Genomic DNA, 22,381 nt, shown 5'->3' on the forward strand with positions numbered 1-22,381 from the left:
AGTTCTTGGCATACAGGAGTGTCCTTTGGAGTAGTGGTCCAGTGGGCAATGAAGGAGATGCACAAAACAATCCCACCAACTCAGTTTCATGTACTGTAAGTGGAATTACAATGCATACAGAGAAACCTAGCAGGAAGGCAGATGAGGAAAATGAGATGTTTTATACACAGCAGACACAAGGCTTCATGACACAGTTCCCAATGAACTGTACTCAGTCATACAGCATCATCACATTCGCTGTACAGCAGTAGCCCTATACAAATCTATTTATAACCATTTGGATTGTTTCTGTCTGAAGAGCTCCCCTGCATCCGAGGGGCTCTAGTTCAGCAAAATATTTGATCACTTGCCTAACTTGGAGTAAACATGTATAACTTTGCTGAACTGAAGTCTAAAAGCTTTGTGTCTGCTTGGAAACTGAATCACAAGTACTCTTGAACTATTGTGAATTTAAGTGATGAACTCTCAAAAGTTCATTAGTGCATGTAAGGGTTAGCTATAATGATGTAGACAGAACAGCTGATGAAAACTTTTCCTTTTCCCTTTCACATTCTTTACCTTTTCATTTTCTTTCCTTTTCGGTAACCTGCTATACTTTGCCATGGACACGTCATGTTCTGTAGACAAGGAACATTTTTTTTTTAGAGTTGTGATGTGTGTGTGCATAGATTTAAAATGGCTTCTGTGATGCAACAGTCGTGCGCCATTACAAACAGACAAAGCCACGAAACATACCATTGCTAGCAAGGCCAAAAAGATCCTTCAGCGTGCTCACTTCTGGAAAAGAAAATTAAATATTCAAAATAAAAAGAGCTGTAAACACCATTTGTTCAACTGAGACCACGACAAAACTAAAACCCTTTAAGTGCACACTTCATGCCTAAGTCATTCCAAACCTTTTAAAGTAGAGATACATAAATTGTGTCTGTCTGGAAAACAATAAACCAAATCAGCTGGTTGAGAAATCAACAGGCAGACAGAGAAGTAAGAGCCAAGTTTACTTCATTGAATAACTTATGAATATGAAAAAGATTGCATATCTGTCGGTGTAATTTACCCAAAGAAGCACCATTTCTCTATGCTTGTCATCACAAAAGGCCCACTGCTACTGCAAAAGACCAGCAGTTCTGAACAGCTTCTGACCATGCTTACATGATACAGAGAAATCTCAGGAGGTCCCAGAGACTACCACAACATCTGAACTAAGTCCCTTTCCTGTCAATGACTCTTCATCAATGCAGAACTTTTTTTTTTTGCTAAGCTTCTCTGTGAAAAGAAACATTTATCAAACACATCTGATTGCTGGCCATGATGCTTAACTGACAAACGTGGGCCAGAAGTTTCTGATTCAGGTAGAGGGAAGAAAAGCTAAATAGGCGACTCAACTTTCAAAAGTATTGGGCACAAACTGCTCTCAGTGTCCATATCAGTATCTACTACAACTGGCAAAGCCCTTTTCAAAAAGCTACAAAGAAAGGAATTCATAAGAACAGCTATTATGCAACTGTGAAAAAAAATAAGGGAAATTGTGAGATGTCATCATGGTCTCTGGTTATTTGTAACAGCCTACTCATAGATCAGCTTCCTGCCACTTTTTCTTCCCCCAACACTTCTGCATGACTCTAATGCAGGAAGACAGAAACTCTTGCTCAGGTTTGACTAACTTGTACCTAGAGGTTTCTACAGTTTTCAGTACATGCACATAACAGAATCATAAGTAAAAGCAAGAGAACGCAGTTAATTTTCCTTGCTTCTTTGTTTAAGCCTACAGAGAAATTTCAATGCATCCAGGCCTCTCTACTAAAAATGCTGCTCTACTGTCAGACAAAAATGGAGGTTGGGATGGATGGACAGAATAAAACAAACTTTGACATCCAAGGAAGCAGAAGAAACTTTCATTTTTTGTCATGTCTGAAGCAGCTGAGGTTTTTGGTTGCAGGCTTCACTTGCATCTTCTTTTTCTGCTCTCCTTTTATGCACCAGGGGACAGAAGCCACAAAGATGGGAGTAGAAGCACCGTATCAATGAAGTCACATTAAAGAGTTGTGAAAGCATTTATAGAACAAAAACCTTACCATCCAAATACTGCTTGATTTTTAACACTAAATTATAAACAAGATATCCATTTTGCTAGGCACTTTGATGTCTTTTTTAAATAGGATGGTATGATATAAGGAACGTAAACCAGCTATTATTTTGTTGCAGTTGTTCTGTCTCCCAATAAAATGTCTTTAAAAAGTACATAAACAGAAGAGTGAGATGAACATGCTGTGCTAAAACCTCATGTTTCTGTTGCATGAGTAGGTTAGAGCATCCTTGACCTTGAATATCTGCCCTCCTTTGAAATTATACCAAATGTTTGCATTATTGCTTTGCTGTTTAAATAAGAAATTTCCAAGTTTGTGCAATCAAGTTACTTGGAACTTTCCTGGGATAGCAGAGATTTAAAGAGGATGGATTGCTTAAAAGGGAGGGAATACAGTATATTAAGATGGAAAAAAAACATTCCTGCTTGTGCCTTTCAAACAAACCTAAACTTCCGAAGTGGGATTAACACTGTTTACAAGCCAGATTCATTGCTAAATTTCCCTGCTTTGGGCAATTATAACATCAGTGACTTCAATGAAATTACACTAGTGTAAAAGCAGAGTAACTCAACAAAGAACAAACCCGTGTATTTTCAAACTTGCACCACCTGCATAAAACACGGTGAATGTGCACTATTTATGTCTGAGCAAAAGCCTGTACCTGGCAGTGATATTCTGCAGTAGATAAATATCAAACTTTTCTTTGAATTAACATAAGAAAAATTTGTATGTGACATTAAGCCTCAGCTTATTATGAAATAAATCAGGCAACAAAATACCAAGAGAAAAATTAAACTTACCCGTGAGATCCTTTTCCCGAAATTGTATTATTGGGAGAACCATTGTATCTGCAAGCTGTTTTGCCAGTTCAGAATGGAGAATATTGAGCTGAAACAGAAAAAGAGGAATGCCCCCAAGACACAATGTATGTAAAAAGAATAATATACACTGTGATGTACATCTTTATGCAACAAACTTAGACCTCCTGAATGTCAGCTTTCTACTTAGAAACCAGTGTTCATATATGATATAAAGCATAGGTGTTTACCTTTGTCATAAAGGACAAATTTCTTAGCAAACCTCTCACTGAGCAAAATTGTGCAAGGTCTGGTTGCTTTATGGTATTTCTCCTCGCAAATGGTGCAAATATATCAAGACCACCAAATATCATTATCATCGATCATTTGGCCTTACACATATCTCCTCCAAGGTATTAAAAATCCATGAATAGCAAACATCAAACTCTCAGTTTATTCAAATTCTGGTGTTAGGGCCTTTATATTGGTTACTTTGAAAACTCATATAAAACACTCCTGAACACAACCTAAAGCAATTGAGTCCTGATAAAGTTAGTAAAAGACTGACACTGATGGCTACACACCAGTAGCCATCAACAAACATCTTTAAGTGCTCCAGTCAGAAATATTATCTTATTAGCAGATAGCCAAGAAAACGAGGCAAACTTGCCAGAAGTCAAGCTTGGAACAAAAGCATGCATCTTCACACTATGTGCTCTCCACAGTTTACTATGCAAACACTGCTTCTTACTTGGGCAGTATTAGAAACTCCCATTTTGTCCAAATAAAGGACTTAAATAAACAGTCAATGCAATTTGAAGTTTTCAAAATAAAATGCAAGTATACCTTACCTTTTATAAGTTTAGTGTGTCAGTTTAAAACAAAAAGCTTAAATTTATTAGTACTTTCATTTCTTATGTTTTTTCCTCATGTAAAGTGGGAGAAAGAAACAGGTACAACCAAAATTTTCAAAATGACAAGCTCAGCATCTGGCAGCCACAGTCACACTATGGACTTTTTTCTTCCTTTCATAATACTCAACCTCAAACGTCTCCTGCTAAAAATCAGTGGCCCGTATGGTCTTTCTGCATGCAACACTCAACACCAACCGGGATTTTGCCTGAGTAAGTACTAGCAGATCACCAATACTTTTTCACCAGAAAAATTAGCACCAATTTCTGCATTATGCATCTTTCTCCCATTTCCATGAAGGAAGACCAACAAGCCCCAGTGGTTAATCTACAGCCATCCTAATCATGTGATTTATATTCACTGTTATTTTCCAATCCACTACCTACTCCAGCTTTCTGATGAACACATACGTGCTTACTTACAGGCTTCCACTGTAACTTCGGTTTTCTTGCTACGTGCATGAATGCAGGGTTTTTTTTAAAGCACTTTTGTTTTAAATACATTATATATATAACCTACAAAAATTATTTTTCCCTTGAAAGCAAAAGTATACAAACTCTTTCTTTTGTTATGTTTGTACAGCACCCTACACAACTGGGTGCATCCCTCAACTATAGCTGTCAAACCCTACTATAATAATAATCTAAAAAGTCATCTTTGGCGGCGCAAAACTGCAGAGCGATGATCTATATGAAGACACTCTGGATCAGAGTGTGGGCCCTAGCACTGTACAGTTGTTGAAGAAGCACACCTGCCATTTGTGCCCAGCAGACAAGAAAAGGATATAACACACCATCATGCTCAAAATGCATTTCTCAAGGTATGTGAGACAGATGTGGATCTTCCCCTAAATGCTGAATTTAATTCCTGCCTGGTGTTTTCCAATGATCCAAAGAACTTTTCAGTTCCCACATACCGTATTAGGGCAGTTCACTTGACCATTAATGCTAAAGCTTAACTGAAGAGGATTTCATTTGTAATTAACCCTTATTAGCCAGATTTTGTTAGTTCTCTATACCACAGAGTTCCAGTTCCACTTCCATGACTAGACTCTTTCCACTCATGAGGGTTAACCAGGACACAGTCACAATGGGAGACATACAAGGAAAGGTCCCATTTAAATATTTTTCCCTTAGATCAGTTTCTCATTCCTTATCTTGTAAGCATCTCCCTAAAATTCTGCACATCAAGACATATTTTTAAAGCACCCGTTTGACACTGTACAGGATGAAGGCAAGGCTGTCATGTCAGCAGTGACATGGAAAAGAGTCTCAGATGTGTTCAGGTAGGATGTCTACTACACTGCTGGAGTGCCTGATGTTATGATGTTATGCTATGAGGATACTACACACTGACATTATATTCTGCCTGTTTGTTCAGGGTATAGTATCCTTCTGGAGGCCTCTAGGCAGGGTTATGCAGGTAGGGAGGAAGCCTGTGTTTCCCACTAGATGATACAGAACTAAAGCAGGGTAATTCAATGCCTGTAGAATGGACAACTGGAAAATAACACGTACAGGGGCTAGCTAACACACGCAAAAAGAGGCTAACGAAAGGAGCAGTTTCTTGTGAACTACAGAACCGAACACAGAGGTTCCTAGCTTTCAGCCCGCAAAGGGCTGAAAACTGCTTCAACACTTTACACTTTTTACACTGCTTTACACTGCTTCAAGTTGATACGGGAGTGCAAAACAGTGCATAATTCTGTATTCTCACAGTTAAACCGTCCAGTGAAAGTATGCACATATTTAGAGTTACCCAAAGTAAGATTTGTAGGGAGAATGTATAATTTTGATTGATATAGCTGGAAAAAAATTCTTTTATACCTGAGAAGGAGAAAGTTCTGGTTTTGATCTATTCGTACTTCACCAAGACAGGTACCTGACTTGTATTCCCCGAGTATCCTTTCAAGTATTCCCAGAGAACCGGTATGCAGCAAGAAAGGCCTAAGGGCAAAGCTAACCTTTGGGGTTCCTCTCATTAAATCGCTGGAGTTACCCATGGGATGAGCATGGCTATAAATTTTTTAACTTCCTTTTTGCCCCACATCCCTCCTATCTCCCGTCTCCTTGCCAAAATCAGACCTCAGGACAGTCCTTTCCCCTCTTAATGACGACTAAAAGCACACTAACAAGAAGTACAGCATTCTTCTGACAGCATACAGCCCTGCTCATACCAGGAAGAGTGACGTGACACTGAAGAAGGATACACAAGTGATAAGGACCTAGATACTGAGATTATCTTGAAATGCTATATGGGTAGGCCTAGCAAGAGCACATTTAGAAAGACTCCCACTGCTTAAGAGCTGCCTACAGAGAGGAGAGGTGTTGTGTGTGTGTGCAGCTGTAGTACCAAACCTGCCCTCAGCAGTTCTGCTGCCTGGCCCAACACCCTTTGGATCTCACGTGATCTTACATGAACTAAGCAGCAACTTTACCAATACGCAGCTGTCCTGCCTCCATCCCTGGGAAGTTTGGGCTCAGAATGCAGTGTTTAGAGCTTGTAAGTGTAAATGCAATTTTTTTTTCTGAGTGAAATTAGAAATGACTCCAGTTTAGCTGACGTGTCCTGTTTTAGCCTCTCTTCCAATTTCCCTACTTGGTAAGTGCAGCTCTGCTCTGAGGATGGCTTGTCGGAAGGAGACAAAGAAACAGCTCTAGTGGTCTGTAGGCTGAAGAGGCTGTTACAAAAAGGTGGGTTTATGCTCTCGTTCTCCCCTGTTTAAATGGCTGTATAGAGTCCAGGCGCAATCTAGCCTGCAGTGGAAAGGCTCACAATCAAAAGGATTTATCACCAAAATAAAAAACAAAAAAATCCTACTGGCAATTCAAATTACCTCATCCACAACTTTTGAAAAGTAATGAAGGGTGGATATCACTTCTTCATCTCCTTTACCTAAGGCAAAATGCTGAAAACAGAAACACACATTTGGTCTGTAAATCAATAAAGTGAGTATAAGTATAAAAAAATATGTTTTACTATAGAGGTAATAAATACTCCTACAAAAGGTAGTAAATGATAAAACTAAATGGAAAAATAGTAACTCATTAACACATATTCTTTATACTTTGCTCCTCTTGTTTTAAAGGAACTGATTTTGCACAACATACAGTCAACGGGTATTTTAAAGTCAGGGTCATACAATAAGAACAAATTGGTTTGCATCTTTATGAATTAACTCACATTTTGGACTGGGCTTTTCAAGATGCTCAGAAATGACCTAATTCCCCTCAATGTGCTGGGGAATTTTACAACTGTCTTCACATGAAATCAAGTAGGCCAATGCTCTAAAATACTTTTGGAAACCACGCTCTTTGAACAGGCTTCTTCACAAGTGCTGAGGCTGAACAGAAACCAAAGGTAAAATATCCAACATACCTGCTTTTCATAGGCAAGGAGCTGCTTCGAAAGCTGTTGTGTGGCAAGACACATTTCATTCTACAAACAAAAGAGACAAGTTAATAGAAATAAAAGTGGCAAGTTAATAGAAATAAAGAAAAGTCTTTAGGACTGTTGTTTCTACTTTGCTACCAGCTTCTTGACTGAATCTGCAACTACTTACACAGATGTGCAGTTGTATGTAAATAACCAATCCCAAAATACCTGCACAGAGAAGCAGTAATAGCAGGTGCACTTCAGACCTGATCACCACACAGTTTGCTTCAATTTATCTACTTTGATTAGAGATAGGATTTTTTTTTTCAAAATAATAAAACCAGAACAACCTCAAACATGTATGCAGTCATACCAGCATAAGAATATTTCATACAGGTTAATCACCTTTCTCCAAAATTTTCAGAAATAAAGGGTGTCAGTAGATGTACCTTTATATAATACATTCATGCTCATGGGATGGACTGATACAATTACATTGCTTTAAGCTGATACAGTGGTGCAAAACAGTGCATAATTCTGTATTCTCACAGTTAAGCTGTCCAGTGAAAGTATGCACATATTTAGAGTTACCCAAAGCAAGACTTGTCAGGAGAAAGTATAATTTTGATTGATATAGCTGGAAAAAAAAAAACAGACAAGCTTTTGGATATGTGAACCTTTATTCAATGTATTCATTGTAGTATATCAATTCCTCAGTGTCTGATTGGTTAACAATGACTTAAAACTGGAATTAAAAAAAAAAAGTGAAACTGGGATCTACATTAACCCTTGTCAGATCTTTCTCTTCCTCGGTAACTCAGAAAACGTGCTCTAGGTGACCCTGCTTGAGCAGGGGGGGTTGGACTAGATGATCTCCAGAGGTCCCTTCCAACCTCAGCAATTCTGTGATTCTGTGAAAACTAATCACTTTTCATTTCACTTTTCATTTCACTTTTCATTTCACTTTTCATTTCACTTTTCATTTCACTTTTCATTTCACTTTTCATTTCACTTCAGAAAACTAATTACTTTTCATTTCACTATGCCTTAGCATATTCTATTCCCCTCTCCGAATACATAAGATCATAGAGATTTTGTAAAATTTAGAGCAACCTCTGAATTGCTTTAATAGCACCCTTTATGCTGGGGCTGGAGCAGAAAACTATTAAAACTTGGACAGAATTTGTGTGTCCTCTTTTTCTGCCCTGCTGTCTTGAGGGAACAGAACAGGGCACAGTTGCCAATCTGGGCCAGAGATTTTGAAATAGCCTCTGCTTCAGCCTCATGCTCTCTCTGACATGCTGCACTACAGCCTGCACTTCGGCATGCCAGGAAGGAGGACTAACACAGACAGCAAGGCTGGTCCTAAGCATCTAGCCAGGGTCTTCGGTGTGTCCAAGTGCTCAGAAAGAGCAAAGAGACATTGCCACAGCTGAGGTAGCAGTAGCTGTATGTGAACAGCTGGACTGAGAACATATGGCAGAAAAAGACGGCAGAGCTAATTCCAACTATCGTAAAAGACTATGGTGATATTACTCCCAGCCCAATGGAGATGTGAGAGCAGAGGCCTTCCAAGGCACAAACAAGGGCTCAGAAATGGAGCTAATCTGGGTCCAAATTCAGATCATGTGCTCCCCATGACCATTTTCACCTCACAATGATGGATTAGTCTTTTTTCTTGTTTCAGACCAACTAGTAACAAGCATTACACTTTCCTACAGTATTTAGTAGCCAGGAATCATGTAAGATTTGCAAGCTGGTTACGTGAATTGTGAAGCTTTTACGTGAGAAAGTTTTACACAAACACTTGGGATTTCAGTATTTCCCAAGCCAGTGGATGGAAAAGGATGTTGTATCTTACAATGAATTAATGAACCTTGTTAAGAGCTTAGCCAAGAAGGGGAATGGACATTAGCTATCTGCCCTGAGGCAGTAAGAGCAGCTGAGAGACTTTACCACCCTCAAAGTGGGAGTTGGCAAGCAACGCTTGATGACAGGAAGGGTGAGACTCCTTCCCTGTGGAGTGATGACATCAAAAAGGTGTGTGTGTTTCTGCACATGTGGGTGGAGTCCAAAGATGAATTCAGACTACAAAAAGAAGCAGAGGTTCTCAGGTCTGGGATCTTTTTCATGAACACCACCTCAAAGACAAGAGCTGAGTAAGAAATGGAGTCCTCACACAGGAACTGTGTGCCATCTGTCAGATTTATAGCTGAGCTGGGGTGAGGAAAACCTTTTGAAAATAACCTGAAAGTTAGAAACATGCTTCTTTTTTCCCATTTGTTTCAGTTCACTTATTCCTGCCAAGTCTGCAACTGCATGGTCTGTTTTGGATTTTGAAAATAAATGCTTTTGGCTTAAACTGGCTAACATGAAGAGAAGCTTTAGAACAATGTGCTGACACCAAAGGCTATTCCTTTGTGCTAGCGATCCTCAAAACTTCTAGCAGTTTGGTTTTTAAGACTACCAGATCCTCAATGCCCCCCCCCACGCCATCCTGCCATGATACCCAATAAAGTAATAAAGAGTAATAGAGTAATAAAGAGCATCTCTACTCATCTAGAGGGGACAGTTTGAGGGCTGGCGATGCAGAGAGGTGTGTGGAGGAAGCATCTTCCAACGATCACCCCTCCCCAGGAAATGTCTCTGGTATTTGACAAGATGATGGGGGAAACATGTAAACCCTGAGGGCTTCAAAGGCATGTAAGTTAACAGCGCCATGTCAAGCATGTGATCACGTGACAAAAGCCACAGATAGACCACAAGCAGATATTCATGGTATGCTACTGTAGATACAGGAAAAATAAATAAATAAAATCAATGGAAGGGCCCAATACAAAGTTTACTTCTGGATTTTGGGCTGATTTGGGGACGACAGTCCCAAACATCACACATCACTGATGTCCCACTGATGCCAGCAGGTCACGTTTTTCACATTTTTAGGATGGGTGCTTTGTGTTTAGAACAGCATGAACAGCATGAACACTTTCTACTCATTGCCAGCCCATGTGAAAGAGTTAATCCTGGGACTTTCCCTCTTTCTCCCAGCCTCTACTAGATTTTGTTCCCATTAGACATACAAAGTCATTCATTTTATCACTGAAAGCAAAACAAAACAAACACTTGTAAACAATTCCAACTAAGCAAGCACATATAACCACAGCTACATTGCATAAGGAACACGAAGCAGGCAAAGTGCTCTGCTGACCTAGTAGTAATACTGCTTTGCTAAGCACACTTATCTGGGAAAGTTTGGTTTAATCCTCCTCCCGTTTGTTCCTAATCAGCCTTCTCCCTCCCCCCTACTCCCACTACTAATCAGTCTGAAGACTTAAGCTTTTTGCATTGCTTCAATTCACAGATCCACTGACTCAAGAAAATCATTCTAACAGGTTTTAATCAATTTCCAAAATATTTTCCCACTGAATCCAGCCACATTCACTTCTTTTAATCCTAAACTGCCTGAAAAGTCAGTAGACCACAGTAAAAAAGCTACTATACAATCCTGACTGCCTGTTCAGCACAGTCTCTTCCACATTGCTTTGAAATTTCAGAATTCATCAAGCATTTCTGGAATGGGAGAGCTGTTAGTGACAGGTTATCAACTAGAAAGTTCTAAAAGCCTGAAAAGAAGTCTAGGCATTCTGAATGAAGGCAATAATATCCAGTACTGGCCCTTGCAAATATACGCATTTTCATTAGATGATTTTACACAATAGGGAAAACATCATTGCAGCATTAATGTAAAAAAAATACACTGGAAGGAAGAAAGGACTGGACAGAAACAGGTATCAAGCAGTTATGATCAGTTAAGATCACAGATATATTCCTGTGTTAACTTTTTTTTTTTTAAGCAAAAAACCCAGCAACCTTGGCTAGCACGCTTAGGGCAGAGAGATAGACTTTTGTATAGTTCACTAACAGAGATTACACAGAAATGCTAAAGAACATGGTGTCTTGAATCTAACATTAATCTATCATAAATGACAAAATACCAGATTAGAAAACATCTGGTTTAATTCTTAACTCAGTACCTCATCCTCCCTTCAAATAAGTCAGCAACAAAATGTCCAACTATTTTTTTTTTTGTCTAGTGCTAGAGCAAAGGCCTGAGATTTTCTGGGTTGATTCCACCTTCTTCATTATCACCTTTATTCACCAAGCTGTCTGTATGAACAAAAGACAGTAGGATTTTTTCTGTAACTTGTTTGTAATAAAATCTCTACTGCATTAACCATTTATTTGTGAGATATTCCATCCCTTTCTAGGGTCTCTTTTTGTATTTTTTCCTAAATAAACTCTGGGTCCAATGCATCCAAGTCAGAAGGTATTTCTGTAGACAGTTGTCTGCCAGATTCCAGATTTGAGGGCATGTGAAGGATTAAGCTGAGCTATAAATTAACTTCTAAAGACACAGAGCTATTCTATCATGTCCAGTCCTAATATAATGAAGCTCTCTGCAAAGCTACTTTTCTACTTCAGCTTCAGCTAAAGCTGGCACTTTAAAAACTCTGCAAGTAACCAGTACACAGAACTGCCAAATGTTTCTTCATGTAAACAAGTAAGATACTAGGAAAGGTATATATCCCAAACCTCGTATGTGCACAGTGACATGCAATAAAATTTGGCTTACATTTGGGTAAGCCTAATGTTTGATAAATAATGAAGAAAAAGGTAGGTGGTTGAAGAAGGTGGTCCACAACAGAGTTACAGCCTTCTCATCCTTTCAGAACTGGGGAACACATTTACCTTTAAAACCAGGCACAGCAAAGAACTGGGTCTTTATATGACTGTTTTATGCAGCTCTGTTTACATGTGCAGGTCATCTTCCTGGAATATGTAATTCTCCAGCAATCTGGAAAACGTTACAGTCCTACATGTTTACATTTGCATTTTAAATGGCTTGAAAACATGAACCCAAGTGTGGGAGAAGCTAAGCATCATCAGGGTGCTCAGGCTGCGCAGCACCTCGCAAGATCAGGCTAATGTACAACTTGCCCTGATGCTGCATTCAGTCCTCACAAATGTAAATGGCTCAGCAAAGGATCATCTAATAGCTCGAAAAAAGAGGAGGCACTATTCAAGATTCTGCTGTAAAACAGGAAAGGCAGCTACAATATGATGTCTAGTTCAGTAGGGAAAGAATCTTTACAGTTTCCTGCAAAGCAACTACTATCAGCAGGGCATCTATACGTTGTAGTATCCTTGTAGCACTCAGACCTCCAGATCCTGGTCATCACAATATTACCTTGTTTCCATGCATGGTGACAACTCCAGCTTCATCAGCAGTATTAAAATGAACTTCCATGGCTTTGCAAATACACTAGATATCATGTGATTATGCTCTGTTTACCTCTGTTAGTAGCATATGGTGAATAAGACTCAGGAAGTGCTTCATAGCAAACTTACAATGAATATGGAACAATAATATACATATACACACACACACATGCACGCACATATATAGCACTTCACAGAAATCAGTACTGACAACTCTGTTTTATTGCAAGTCTGTCCTAGCTGATATTCTATGAAAGCTTCTCTATGTGGAACTGAAGGGTTACAAAATGCATAACAAACTTTATTTCAAAGAAAAAGTTTGAAAAGGCAACACAATTGTTCCCTAAGGCATGAAAATAAATGCAGTTAGAAAAATCATTATCAGGGCTTACTTGTTCTTTTAGCAAGAAGTAATTTAAGAATTCAGAACACTTGGGGTTAGCTGTGCAGTGTAATAAATACAAAAATCTGTGTATGCCACTTAGACAGCTTATCAGTGATCTACTCGATTTATAGTCTAATGAAGTCAATATAAAGACAGATTTAACAAAAAGCTCTACTGAAAAATGCAGAAGAGAGGTGTCATGAATCTGGGGAAAGAAATAATGTCTGTATAAAGCACTACCTAAAATAGCCCTGGACACATACAAGCCGCCTTGATACCCATTTAATGCAGTGCATATAAACCAAGACTATTCAGTAATTTTGGAGAGTTTCCTTTTGAGCCTGTACATAAAAAGACAGCGAACCCCAGAGGCTGTTGCTGTCTTGCCTGTGTGACTGTGGAATCACAAGACAAGTGCATACAGAGACACTGAAGCTGAACAGAACCACCCTCCACAATTCCCATGTTGTTCCCCCTCTGGATATATTGCTGAAGGCAATACTGGCTTCTTTCGATCCCCCTTCTATTCTCACTGCTTGTAATATCTAGGCATATGTGTCAGGAATGCCAAAAAGAAACCTCTTTCCAAGTACACCATACTGCACCTTACTTTTCTCTAATTTGCTTACCAGTTTATCTTTTCTAATAGTAACAGACACAATAATCTCCTCAGTTTTTAAATGGTATTTAGTTTCATTAAATGAAGATCTCAGCTGAGGTGTTTCTAAAGTACAATGAAGAACCGGAGATGATGGTGAGGCTCTGAAGATAATTTAATATGGCAGTGGGAAGTCAGGAATGTGAACTGGGCACAGCTTGTTCACACACCATTGCAGGAGTCTCAGCACGCAACTTCACTTAATGAAGTTTTCTAACAGTCCCTGCCAGCTGCATTACCTATTGCTCAGGGGAGAAATGATCAGAACAATGGAAACAACATTCATAGAAATCAGACAGCAGTAACACCAGATGCAGCATCAGGGCTTGCAGGGAGGGAGAACTACAAGAACAAACTCAGTAAGATAGATTTCTTCCATGAGACCATCAACATGATAAACTACTCCTGGGTACCAGACCAGAATCAAGAGGACAGAACCAAAGCAGGAAGCGTAATACATTTTACAAGGGTGTGGTTCATTTTATGAACAAATATAAAAATGTTTCTCTATATTTACACACATGGGCTTGTCAGATCTGCTGAACTTCACTCCCAAAGTGTGAGCTAATACATCTGGCTCCTGTGGCTTTCTCCTTCACCATGGGGTCATACACTGCATCTGCCTTGTAGCATCGCAGCCTCTTTTCCCCTACCAAACCCCGTGGGCCAGAGTCACCACCCTGTTGCATTTGGTGCGTGAGCCATCCTGACCCTGCACAACAAGGGACTTGCCATGTATCCAGGGCTTTGAACTCGAAGGAGATCTTCCAGGAGCACATTATCCAGTTGCAGCCTTAGTGCTACAGGCCCTCCCACATAAAGCAGCTCCGCGCACCCGGGCGGCATACCCATCGCCAAATCCTGCAATGCCTCCAACCACACCATATGATGCTGCAGACCCCTCCTTCCCCTCTTGGCACAAAAGCAGTTCCAAGTCATTTCAAAGCTCTGCCTACAGGGTTTAGTGAAGCCCTTCCCGATGAACACACCCATCCCAACAGCTGCCCTAAAGTCATCAGAAAAATATGCTCCAACAGGCTGGCACCAAAAAGCACGCAAAACGAAGCTGTGCCTCAGTAAGTGGAATTCTGAAAAAGGAGGTCCCCAGCATTTAGCAGAATTCTGTAGCTAAGAAGGAATGCAAAAGGAGTTTTCAAAAAGGGTTTCCACCTTCCTAAAAGTGTTTTTAAAAGGTCTGGGCAAATTCTTCCTTGCATTCCTTTCAAACGTACTGATCCAAGTGTTTAGAGGAGCCTGGACAGTCAATTTACAAATTTGCTGCTGTTCTGCACACGAAGCAGTGTTTTGGGACAAATACATACATATATCCACATGGATAATTACCAACTTGCAGTTGCTACTAATTGCTACTCCTCTGAGACTCTGCACTGTGCCCATGGAGAACTGCCAACTATTGTTATTTGATCACAAGCTATGGTAGTTTGAATTACATAAAAATTCCAGTTCTCACCACAAGAAACACAAGGCTATTAGTAAACTTCTGCAGAAAATCTTGAAAATATGGTCCAGCCATACCTGGGAAAACTTAGTTCAGAGTATAGTTAGGAAGAAATCAAGATTTTTTTATTATTATTTATTATTATTTATTATTAAACTATTTTGAGAGGGCATAAGCCCTGATTTTTAACACTGTGAACTGGTACAACCCACTGCTGTTTTGTCTGACTGCCATGATTGTGATTCCAACCATTTTTATGGCTATGTAAACAGAACTTGCATCATTGCATCAAAGTAGGTCAGTCACTGTAATTCCTACTTTACAGATAACTAAATCTTAGTGAATGGTAGTGACTTTCCAAAGGCAAAAAAACCATGAAAATAAAAAAGCCAGATTCAGAACTTGGATTCTCATTACTCTCAAGTTTTACACTGTATCTACTGAATCTCATTCCCTTTCAAAATGAAAAGGGTTGGTAGTATTTCCTAATGAGCAGTTAGCAAAACCCACACAACATCTCCTAACAAAGCATCAGCAAAAATTGATTTTCTCTTAAGCTGTGAATAGACAGGAATCAGCAAAGAAATATTACACACTGATTTTTCTTAACTGTCTATTCATGTTTAGTGGGCAATTCAGTATTTCACTTCTTTTTCTGGGGCAAAAGCAGTCATAGTATTTTGTAACAAGGGGTATGCATTTCAAAAATTGAGGGTGGATTCAATCAGAAAGAGTGTCCTCCTTTGAAATATTCAGAAACAGTTCTTTAAACGGTATATTATTTGCAAAGTTTGGTAAAATTAGTCAGAAATGAATGTTAGTTAGCCTACACAGCACCAATATTTTCTTGGGAATTAATCATCATATATGGCTGAATTAATTTTTTCCATTTTTTATTTAAATAACAATGTTAGAGTGTTCTTCTATATCTCATGCAAGAATATCAAGACTTTTTAAAGCACATATAGAAAAAAACAAAGAGTTTCCATTTTCTTTTCCACTTACATCACTAATACAATCTATTTATGCTTTATCATTACTGTAATGTCCTTTTTGCTACTACAGTTCTGGGTCCTGGGAACATGAGCCCAAACTGAAGTTACAACCTGTTGATTCCCAAGGACTTGTGAGGCGGCAGCAGCAATACTGAGAACACTAAATGTTAAGTCAATGTCCTCGGTAAAGTCCCTAACACTGGCCACTACACCTGAATTTTCCTAAGTCCCCGGTAATTTAGGGTGCCAACCTCCACATCTTTAAGAAGTCTGATGAGATATTTCAAGGCATACACCTAACATCCACAACTGACTGAAAATTTGGGTGGAACTAAAGCAGGAAGTGTGTGAGAACAAAGAGGACAAGAAGTGCTGGGCAAATGAAGAAGACTCAGTAGTACTGCAAAGCACAGATGGGCAAATGGGCTGAGGCAGTGCAAAGAAACAGGAAATGTCAAACTGTGGGGAAACAGAAATGGAGAAGGCTATAAACTGAGATGGAAAGGAAGAGGCAAACAAGAGCAGACAAAGCATTTTTTCATGAATCATCAGCCAGAGTCACTGCTTCCTAAAATGCCATCCTAAAAAGGCACCAGCAGGGGGAAGGGACATGTAGTCCACAACCTGGACACTTCACAGTTGAAGCATATTTATGCTCTGATTTCCTCCTACTACTCATTTCAATCCCATCTTCTGTCTCGTCTCAGATTTCCACCATCCAACATGCCCGCACTCTCATTATTCTTAAAGCCCAATGACACTGCCAAAATGCCCATCACTGACCCTGTCCGAGTGCCAATTTCATGACATCTCTCCAGCCCCTGGCTATGCATGGTACAGCTTCCTAAGCACCTGAGTTGTGCTGCAAGCCTCCGACTGCTCTGCGTTTGCACAGGGCCCAGAACACAAAGACTAGAACCGGACCTTCCAGTTGCAGGTAGCTAGACCTTCAGCAGGCTGCTCTTTCTCCCAAGCCACACTACTGTCAGTCACCCCAAAGAGCAAACCCACCAAATGGGCATATACCAGCACTAGTTTTATAGCTGAACTGATTTCTGATAATGTAAGATGAGAATCAGGCACTCAGTCTCCCAGTGAATTCAAAGTATGTGGTTCTCCTCACCTCTCCACGCTTTTTGATTTACTGGTTTAAGAACAGAACTGTGTTTCAACGGAAATCAGGTATCTAACCTACATAAATGCTTGCAAAAATTCCATGACGTATTGTCTACGTCTTTAAAGGCCTAGATATGGTACTCTGAAATATCTAGCCTTATGCACATGGGAATCCTAGCTTCACTGAAAAATCACTCAGATTTATAAAAATACTTTCCAAAGCACTGCATGTAACTTACCTTACAAGTTTTATTTTCAAAGGGATTTAATCATCTAGGTCATGTAAATGCTTTAGAAAGTGTTACCTTTTTCCCACTCTCATATTTTTCACACTGCCTACTTCAGGTACTCAACTTTGGCATGATTCAGGGTGTACATTCTCTCTGCTCTCAATGGACACAGACAGTTGCTTCTATATGGTGAATCAAAGCATTTAAGTTAGAAGCCTAAAGTCAGACTGAATATCCCTCTGTGCATTGTGTCTATATTTAGGCAAGCAATTTTGTAAAAGCTGACTTTCCAATATACTATACACAATTTTTCTTTTATTAATTGTTTGGAGACAGACCAATAGATAAGACTATTTTCATACAGATGACACTTCTGAGCACCAAGGCAAGAAGGGGCTGAGACATGAGATGGAAAACACCTGTAACTCCTCTGCAAGCCACAGGAGGTGCAGGTACTTGGCACCAGTCTAAATCATGTAAATAACACCATCATAATAGCAACTTAACTTCTACTGCTCATTGAACAAAAGCAACACAAATGAAAAATTACCTGAGCACCATAGACACGCTGCATTGCCTGAAGCAACTGGTTTGTATATTCGGTAAGGGTTCCTGCATCTTCTTCAAATACGCTAAGCAAAGACCGAGTCTTCAATAAAAGAAAAAAAGCAAACAGTTTTAACCCCAAATGAAAATACTAAAAATAATCACAAAAGACTGTAAATAAAAGGTAGCAAAAATACAAATGAATCAGAAATAATAAGCCTTTGACTTTATAGGGCTCCATTTATTCATAGATCTCAAAAAACAGGGAGAAATTGGTCTTGTGAATAAGTAAACAGATGCTTAAGAAAGTGATCTGCTAAAGTGATAACTTGGCCAGGCTCTGACCCGTAGTCTCTTGCCCTAACTAATAGACATTCCTTCCAACACCATCAGGAATGTAAAAAATCCTGAATATCTGCCTGCTGACTACAGTAATCCAAGCCATATTAAGGACTCTGGGACAAACCCCATCGCTCGCTCACTTCACCTCTCTAACCTCACCCTGCACTAAAAGCACCCCTTCTCATTAGGTAATTCACAGAGTATTACTCACTCTCCGCTGTCTTGAGTGACTCTTAAAGGGCCACTGACAAAGCCAGCTGACGTAATCGGACCAAACAACTGGGTGTTCATTTCTAACAACAGCCGCAGCAGTATACACACGCTCAGAGATACCCTGTACTTTCTCCATTCTGCCCGCTCATCTTTGTCAGCAAAGGGGAAGAAAAAGAGCATAATAGCTTGTGTTATCTTAGAGATGTGAATTCCCTTGGTTTGTTTTGGCAGAATCATCAGGAACAACGAGTTATGTTGCTGACACAGCTTCTGAGATAAGAAAGAACAAAAATCTCAGAAAAAACGCTGAGCTCTGGAACTTACCAGATGAAGACAATATGGAAAGAGGGAAGGCTCTCACTGAATTTTTGACAGTGTCCCTTTAACAAAGTCATGATCCATCCTTAGTCTTAACTCTGGTAAATCCAATCCTTTTGATGCTAACTGGCAATGTCTTTCCATCTGCACAGCTAATTCATATGACATTAGTTTCATCTGCTTACCTGAGCAGCATCCATAAACACCAGTACTTTAATAATCATGTCAGCCCTGTAACAGAGCCAGTGCTTTATCTGTCCTCCTGTTACAGGATCTCTAACGTGCCTGAAGGATACAGGTTTTAATTTGGGAAATTCACTTTAGAGCCTTACAGAAGTTTTAAGTTTCCCTACTATTTAAGAGGAGGCACAGGTACTTCCCCAAGGCATTTATTCTTCTTTGCAAAGCTTTCTGCAGACATTTTACATTTGTCCTGAAAAAAACCCTCAAAATCAGCATCCTTTAAGAACTCCAGCCTAAGGACAAACCATCATTTCATCTCTGCTGAGAAGTATCTGTCTAAGCTATGAAACCCTGTTGCTCAGTGGTTCAAGTGGGTGACTTGGGAGTCAGACCAATCCAGCTGGGTTCTGCTCTAGACACTGCAAGCACTGCAGTTACCTCCACACTTTGGATAAATCACCTGAGCTCTCAACATTTCAGCCTGCTGACGTGCAAAAGTAGTACAATACTTTCTACTGTAGAGATGCTGTGGCAGTCAATGCATTAGGAAAATTAGTTTGTGATCCTAGCACATAAGGAGGTACACAGCTACAAAGCACTGTTTTCAAATAAAGGGAACACAAAAAACACACAATCAAGCGAAGGCCAAATCAATGAAATGGATACCAAGACCCCAACCTTATCAAGCACCTTTCTGCAGAACTTCCTTACAGGGACAGTGGCATGATATTGAGAGTTTCCAGTACTAACCTATTATTTCAGTAATTGAAAACCTACTGGCTTTCAAAAATATCTGGTTTTAAATGTTTTTACCTTCAATGATGCAGCAATTAAAATTAGCAAAACTAACACCAACAATCCATCTCTTATCAATACAGTGCTTATCTTCCCTGTAATGTGTTACAACAGCAGATGAACTCTATAGGATATAAGGACAGTTAAAAAAAAACAAATCTAGGGAAGACAAAAATGATAAAACTTTACATGTAATGTTAATCAAGACCAATCTCAAGCCAAGACTAAAAAATAAAATAAAGCAGAATAAAAAGTTGTTGCCTGAATTAGGCTACACATCGCATGTCTCTGCATCCTGGAAGAGGTTTTCAAACATACAAATGTCAGCCAGATGCCAAAATCTTACTGAACTTTTGCAGATTCAGTTTTTCAGATGCCTAAATATGGACTGAGGTAGAACAACTCCAGGAAATCATTTCTGGAAGTCTTGGCCTCAGTTATTAGCACTTTGTTCAAAAATAATAAAAACAATAAATGATTCAAGCAGTTTGGAAGTTATGCTTGGAAACTTTTATATTTAAGAACACTATTTTAAATCACTGCAACAAAATGCCAGCATATATTTTTGTTGTTGTTGCTGCTGTTTTGTCAAATTCTGGAATAGCAGATAAAGCTGTTGAAATGAACTAGTAATCCAAACACGAACCTAACATTTTTGGAGGCCTCATTAACAGCACCATCATTTCAGCTTCTGGAAACACAGGAAAAAAATGCTGCTTTCATGCAAGTATTTCCCCTGATTTTAGCATAACTGCTTGTGCAAATTTCTCTATTTTGTGACCAAACACTTCAAAATTAGGGCATGCCTTATGGTGTCTTTTGGTCAGTGCTTGGAGACAGATCAAGACAAAAGTCCTAGATTGTCAGGGAGAGAGAGGGCGAGCTTCAGAAAACTGATAAAGAAATAACTTCAGCCTAATTCTCATCCATCTCGCACATAATTTGTATGCTTCATATAGCATATGCAAAATGAGGTTATATCTTCATTTTACGAGCCCTCTGCATTGCTGTAAGTAACTGCAAAAGGCAGAAGAGAATCAGGTCACTTTGCACAGAAGTAAATGATCACATATGCTACTAAATTGTAAGCTCTGTAGGACAGAGACTGTCTTTTTGCTCTTATTTTGCAGTACCCAGCTCATGGAGGCCATAGATCTACAGCTCTCTCCAAAAACCAAGTAATAAAAATATGAAAGACTGGAAAAAAAATGTTCCCTTGCATGAAAAAAAACCCAACAGATTTTAGCAACACTGGGTCATTAAACAAAATTAAATAATGCCCTTCTCTTCTAAAGTTACAGGACTTAAACAAAATGTGATGGCCAAATCAAGCCAAAACATCCTGCAAATACTGAGGTTTATGCACAGCCCAGTATTTCCAGTTATTGCAAAGCAGAGGTTAACAGTCTACATTTCAGGTCAGAAGAAAGAGGAAGACCTCCAAATGCAACTCAGTGCTTTGTCCTGTTGCTTTCAGTCAGTGTTAAATTTTTAATCATTGAAGTAAGCGCTGACTGAACAGGAAAATGAGTTCACTTGTCCTGCGTGTCAAGTTCTTCAGCTCCAGATGCACGGGGGAGGTTAACACTAAAAATGTTAATAACTGTTCAGAATAAATGTAGCACGTTTTGGTAAATGTGTGAAACAGAATAATTCAGGTTAGAAAGAAACACTGGGGGTCAGCTGGTCCAAACCCCTACTCGAAGCAGGGCCAACTCTGACATTAGACCAAATTACTCAAGGCCTTCTCCAGTCAAGTGTTAAAAATGTCCCAAAGATGGAGACTGCACACGTGCACTATCAAAGAGATGACACCAATCACTCCTGCTGGGATGGGATTTCACAGAATCACAGAAAACCAGGATGAGAAGAGGTGCTCAAGAGCAGCCCCAAGACTAAACAGTTCCTGACAGGTGTGCATCTGATCTTTCCTTTAAAATGTCTCTTGATGGAGACTCGGTAACACCCCTTGGCAACCTGCTCCACAGCTTGCCTAGCCATCCCTCCTCCTGGTCCACCAGCAGGTGAGCTAAGGGTTACTCCCCGGGGACACGCGGGAGCGGGGCCCACGCAGGCCCACCCCGCACTTTGTCTTTCCCTCCCCTGCTTCACCAGCGGCTTTTGGGTTCCCCCAGCCTCCCCGCCGCCGGACGGGCCCCCGAGCAGCAACCGGGACCTCCCTTTCCTCGCCCGAAAGGCGGCGAGCAGGAGGCCAAAGCCACCCGCGGGCCGAGGGGCCGCCACGTCCCTGCCTCACGGCGAGGCGCCGCCGCGCAGCCCCGCTCCGGGAGCCCCAGCGGAGCCGCCCCCCGGCCCGGCCCGGCCCGGCCCCCCTCCGCCGCGGGGCCGCTACCTGCGGGCTGTCCTGCAAAGCTTCTTCCAGCAGGAGCTTGTCGACGGCGGGCATGTTGGCGCTGCGGCGCAGGCAGCCGGGTGCGCGGCGGCGGGGGCAGGCGGCCGGGCGGGCCGCTGGGCTCGGCGGCGGCGGCGTCCCGTCCCCGTCCACGTCCCCGTCCCTCCCCACGGCGCGGCCGCGGCTCTCGGCAGGTACCGCGGCTGCCCGGCTGCGCTGGCGCGGTCACTCCGCCCAGTTCCCGTGTGCGGGAGGAAGCGAGGGGAGGGGAGGGGAGGGCCGCGCCCGCCCGCCGCCATTACCCGCCCCCTGGGGCCGCCATTACCCGCCCCTTCCC

The 22,381-nt window shown here is 40.6% G+C and overlaps 1 protein-coding gene across 2 annotated transcripts in view; it reads right to left on the reverse strand.

The window, feature by feature from the left end:
• The window catches only part of APPL2 (adaptor protein, phosphotyrosine interacting with PH domain and leucine zipper 2), a 40,970-nt gene extending 18,789 nt beyond the window's left edge, over positions 1–22,181 (reverse strand). Inside the window, exons 1-7 of one of the 2 annotated variants that reach the window (XM_067308671.1) lie at positions 22,045–22,181; positions 17,845–17,943; positions 7,175–7,234; positions 6,633–6,704; positions 2,888–2,975; positions 736–777; positions 559–617 (exon numbers count right to left, since the gene is read on the reverse strand). In XM_067308671.1, coding sequence (XP_067164772.1) covers positions 559–617; positions 736–777; positions 2,888–2,975; positions 6,633–6,704; positions 7,175–7,234; positions 17,845–17,943; positions 22,045–22,098 — 474 coding nt within the window. In that variant the 5' untranslated portion in view covers positions 22,099–22,181. The remainder of the gene's footprint in view (positions 1–558; positions 618–735; positions 778–2,887; positions 2,976–6,632; positions 6,705–7,174; positions 7,235–17,844; positions 17,944–22,044) is intronic. The other variant, XM_067308675.1, reaches the window with a different exon arrangement.
• Positions 22,182–22,381: the final 200 nt, after the last annotated feature.

Source organism: Apteryx mantelli, chromosome 1 (assembly GCF_036417845.1).
Source record: "Apteryx mantelli isolate bAptMan1 chromosome 1, bAptMan1.hap1, whole genome shotgun sequence".
In the NCBI taxonomy this organism is placed as follows: domain Eukaryota; kingdom Metazoa; phylum Chordata; class Aves; order Apterygiformes; family Apterygidae; genus Apteryx; species Apteryx mantelli.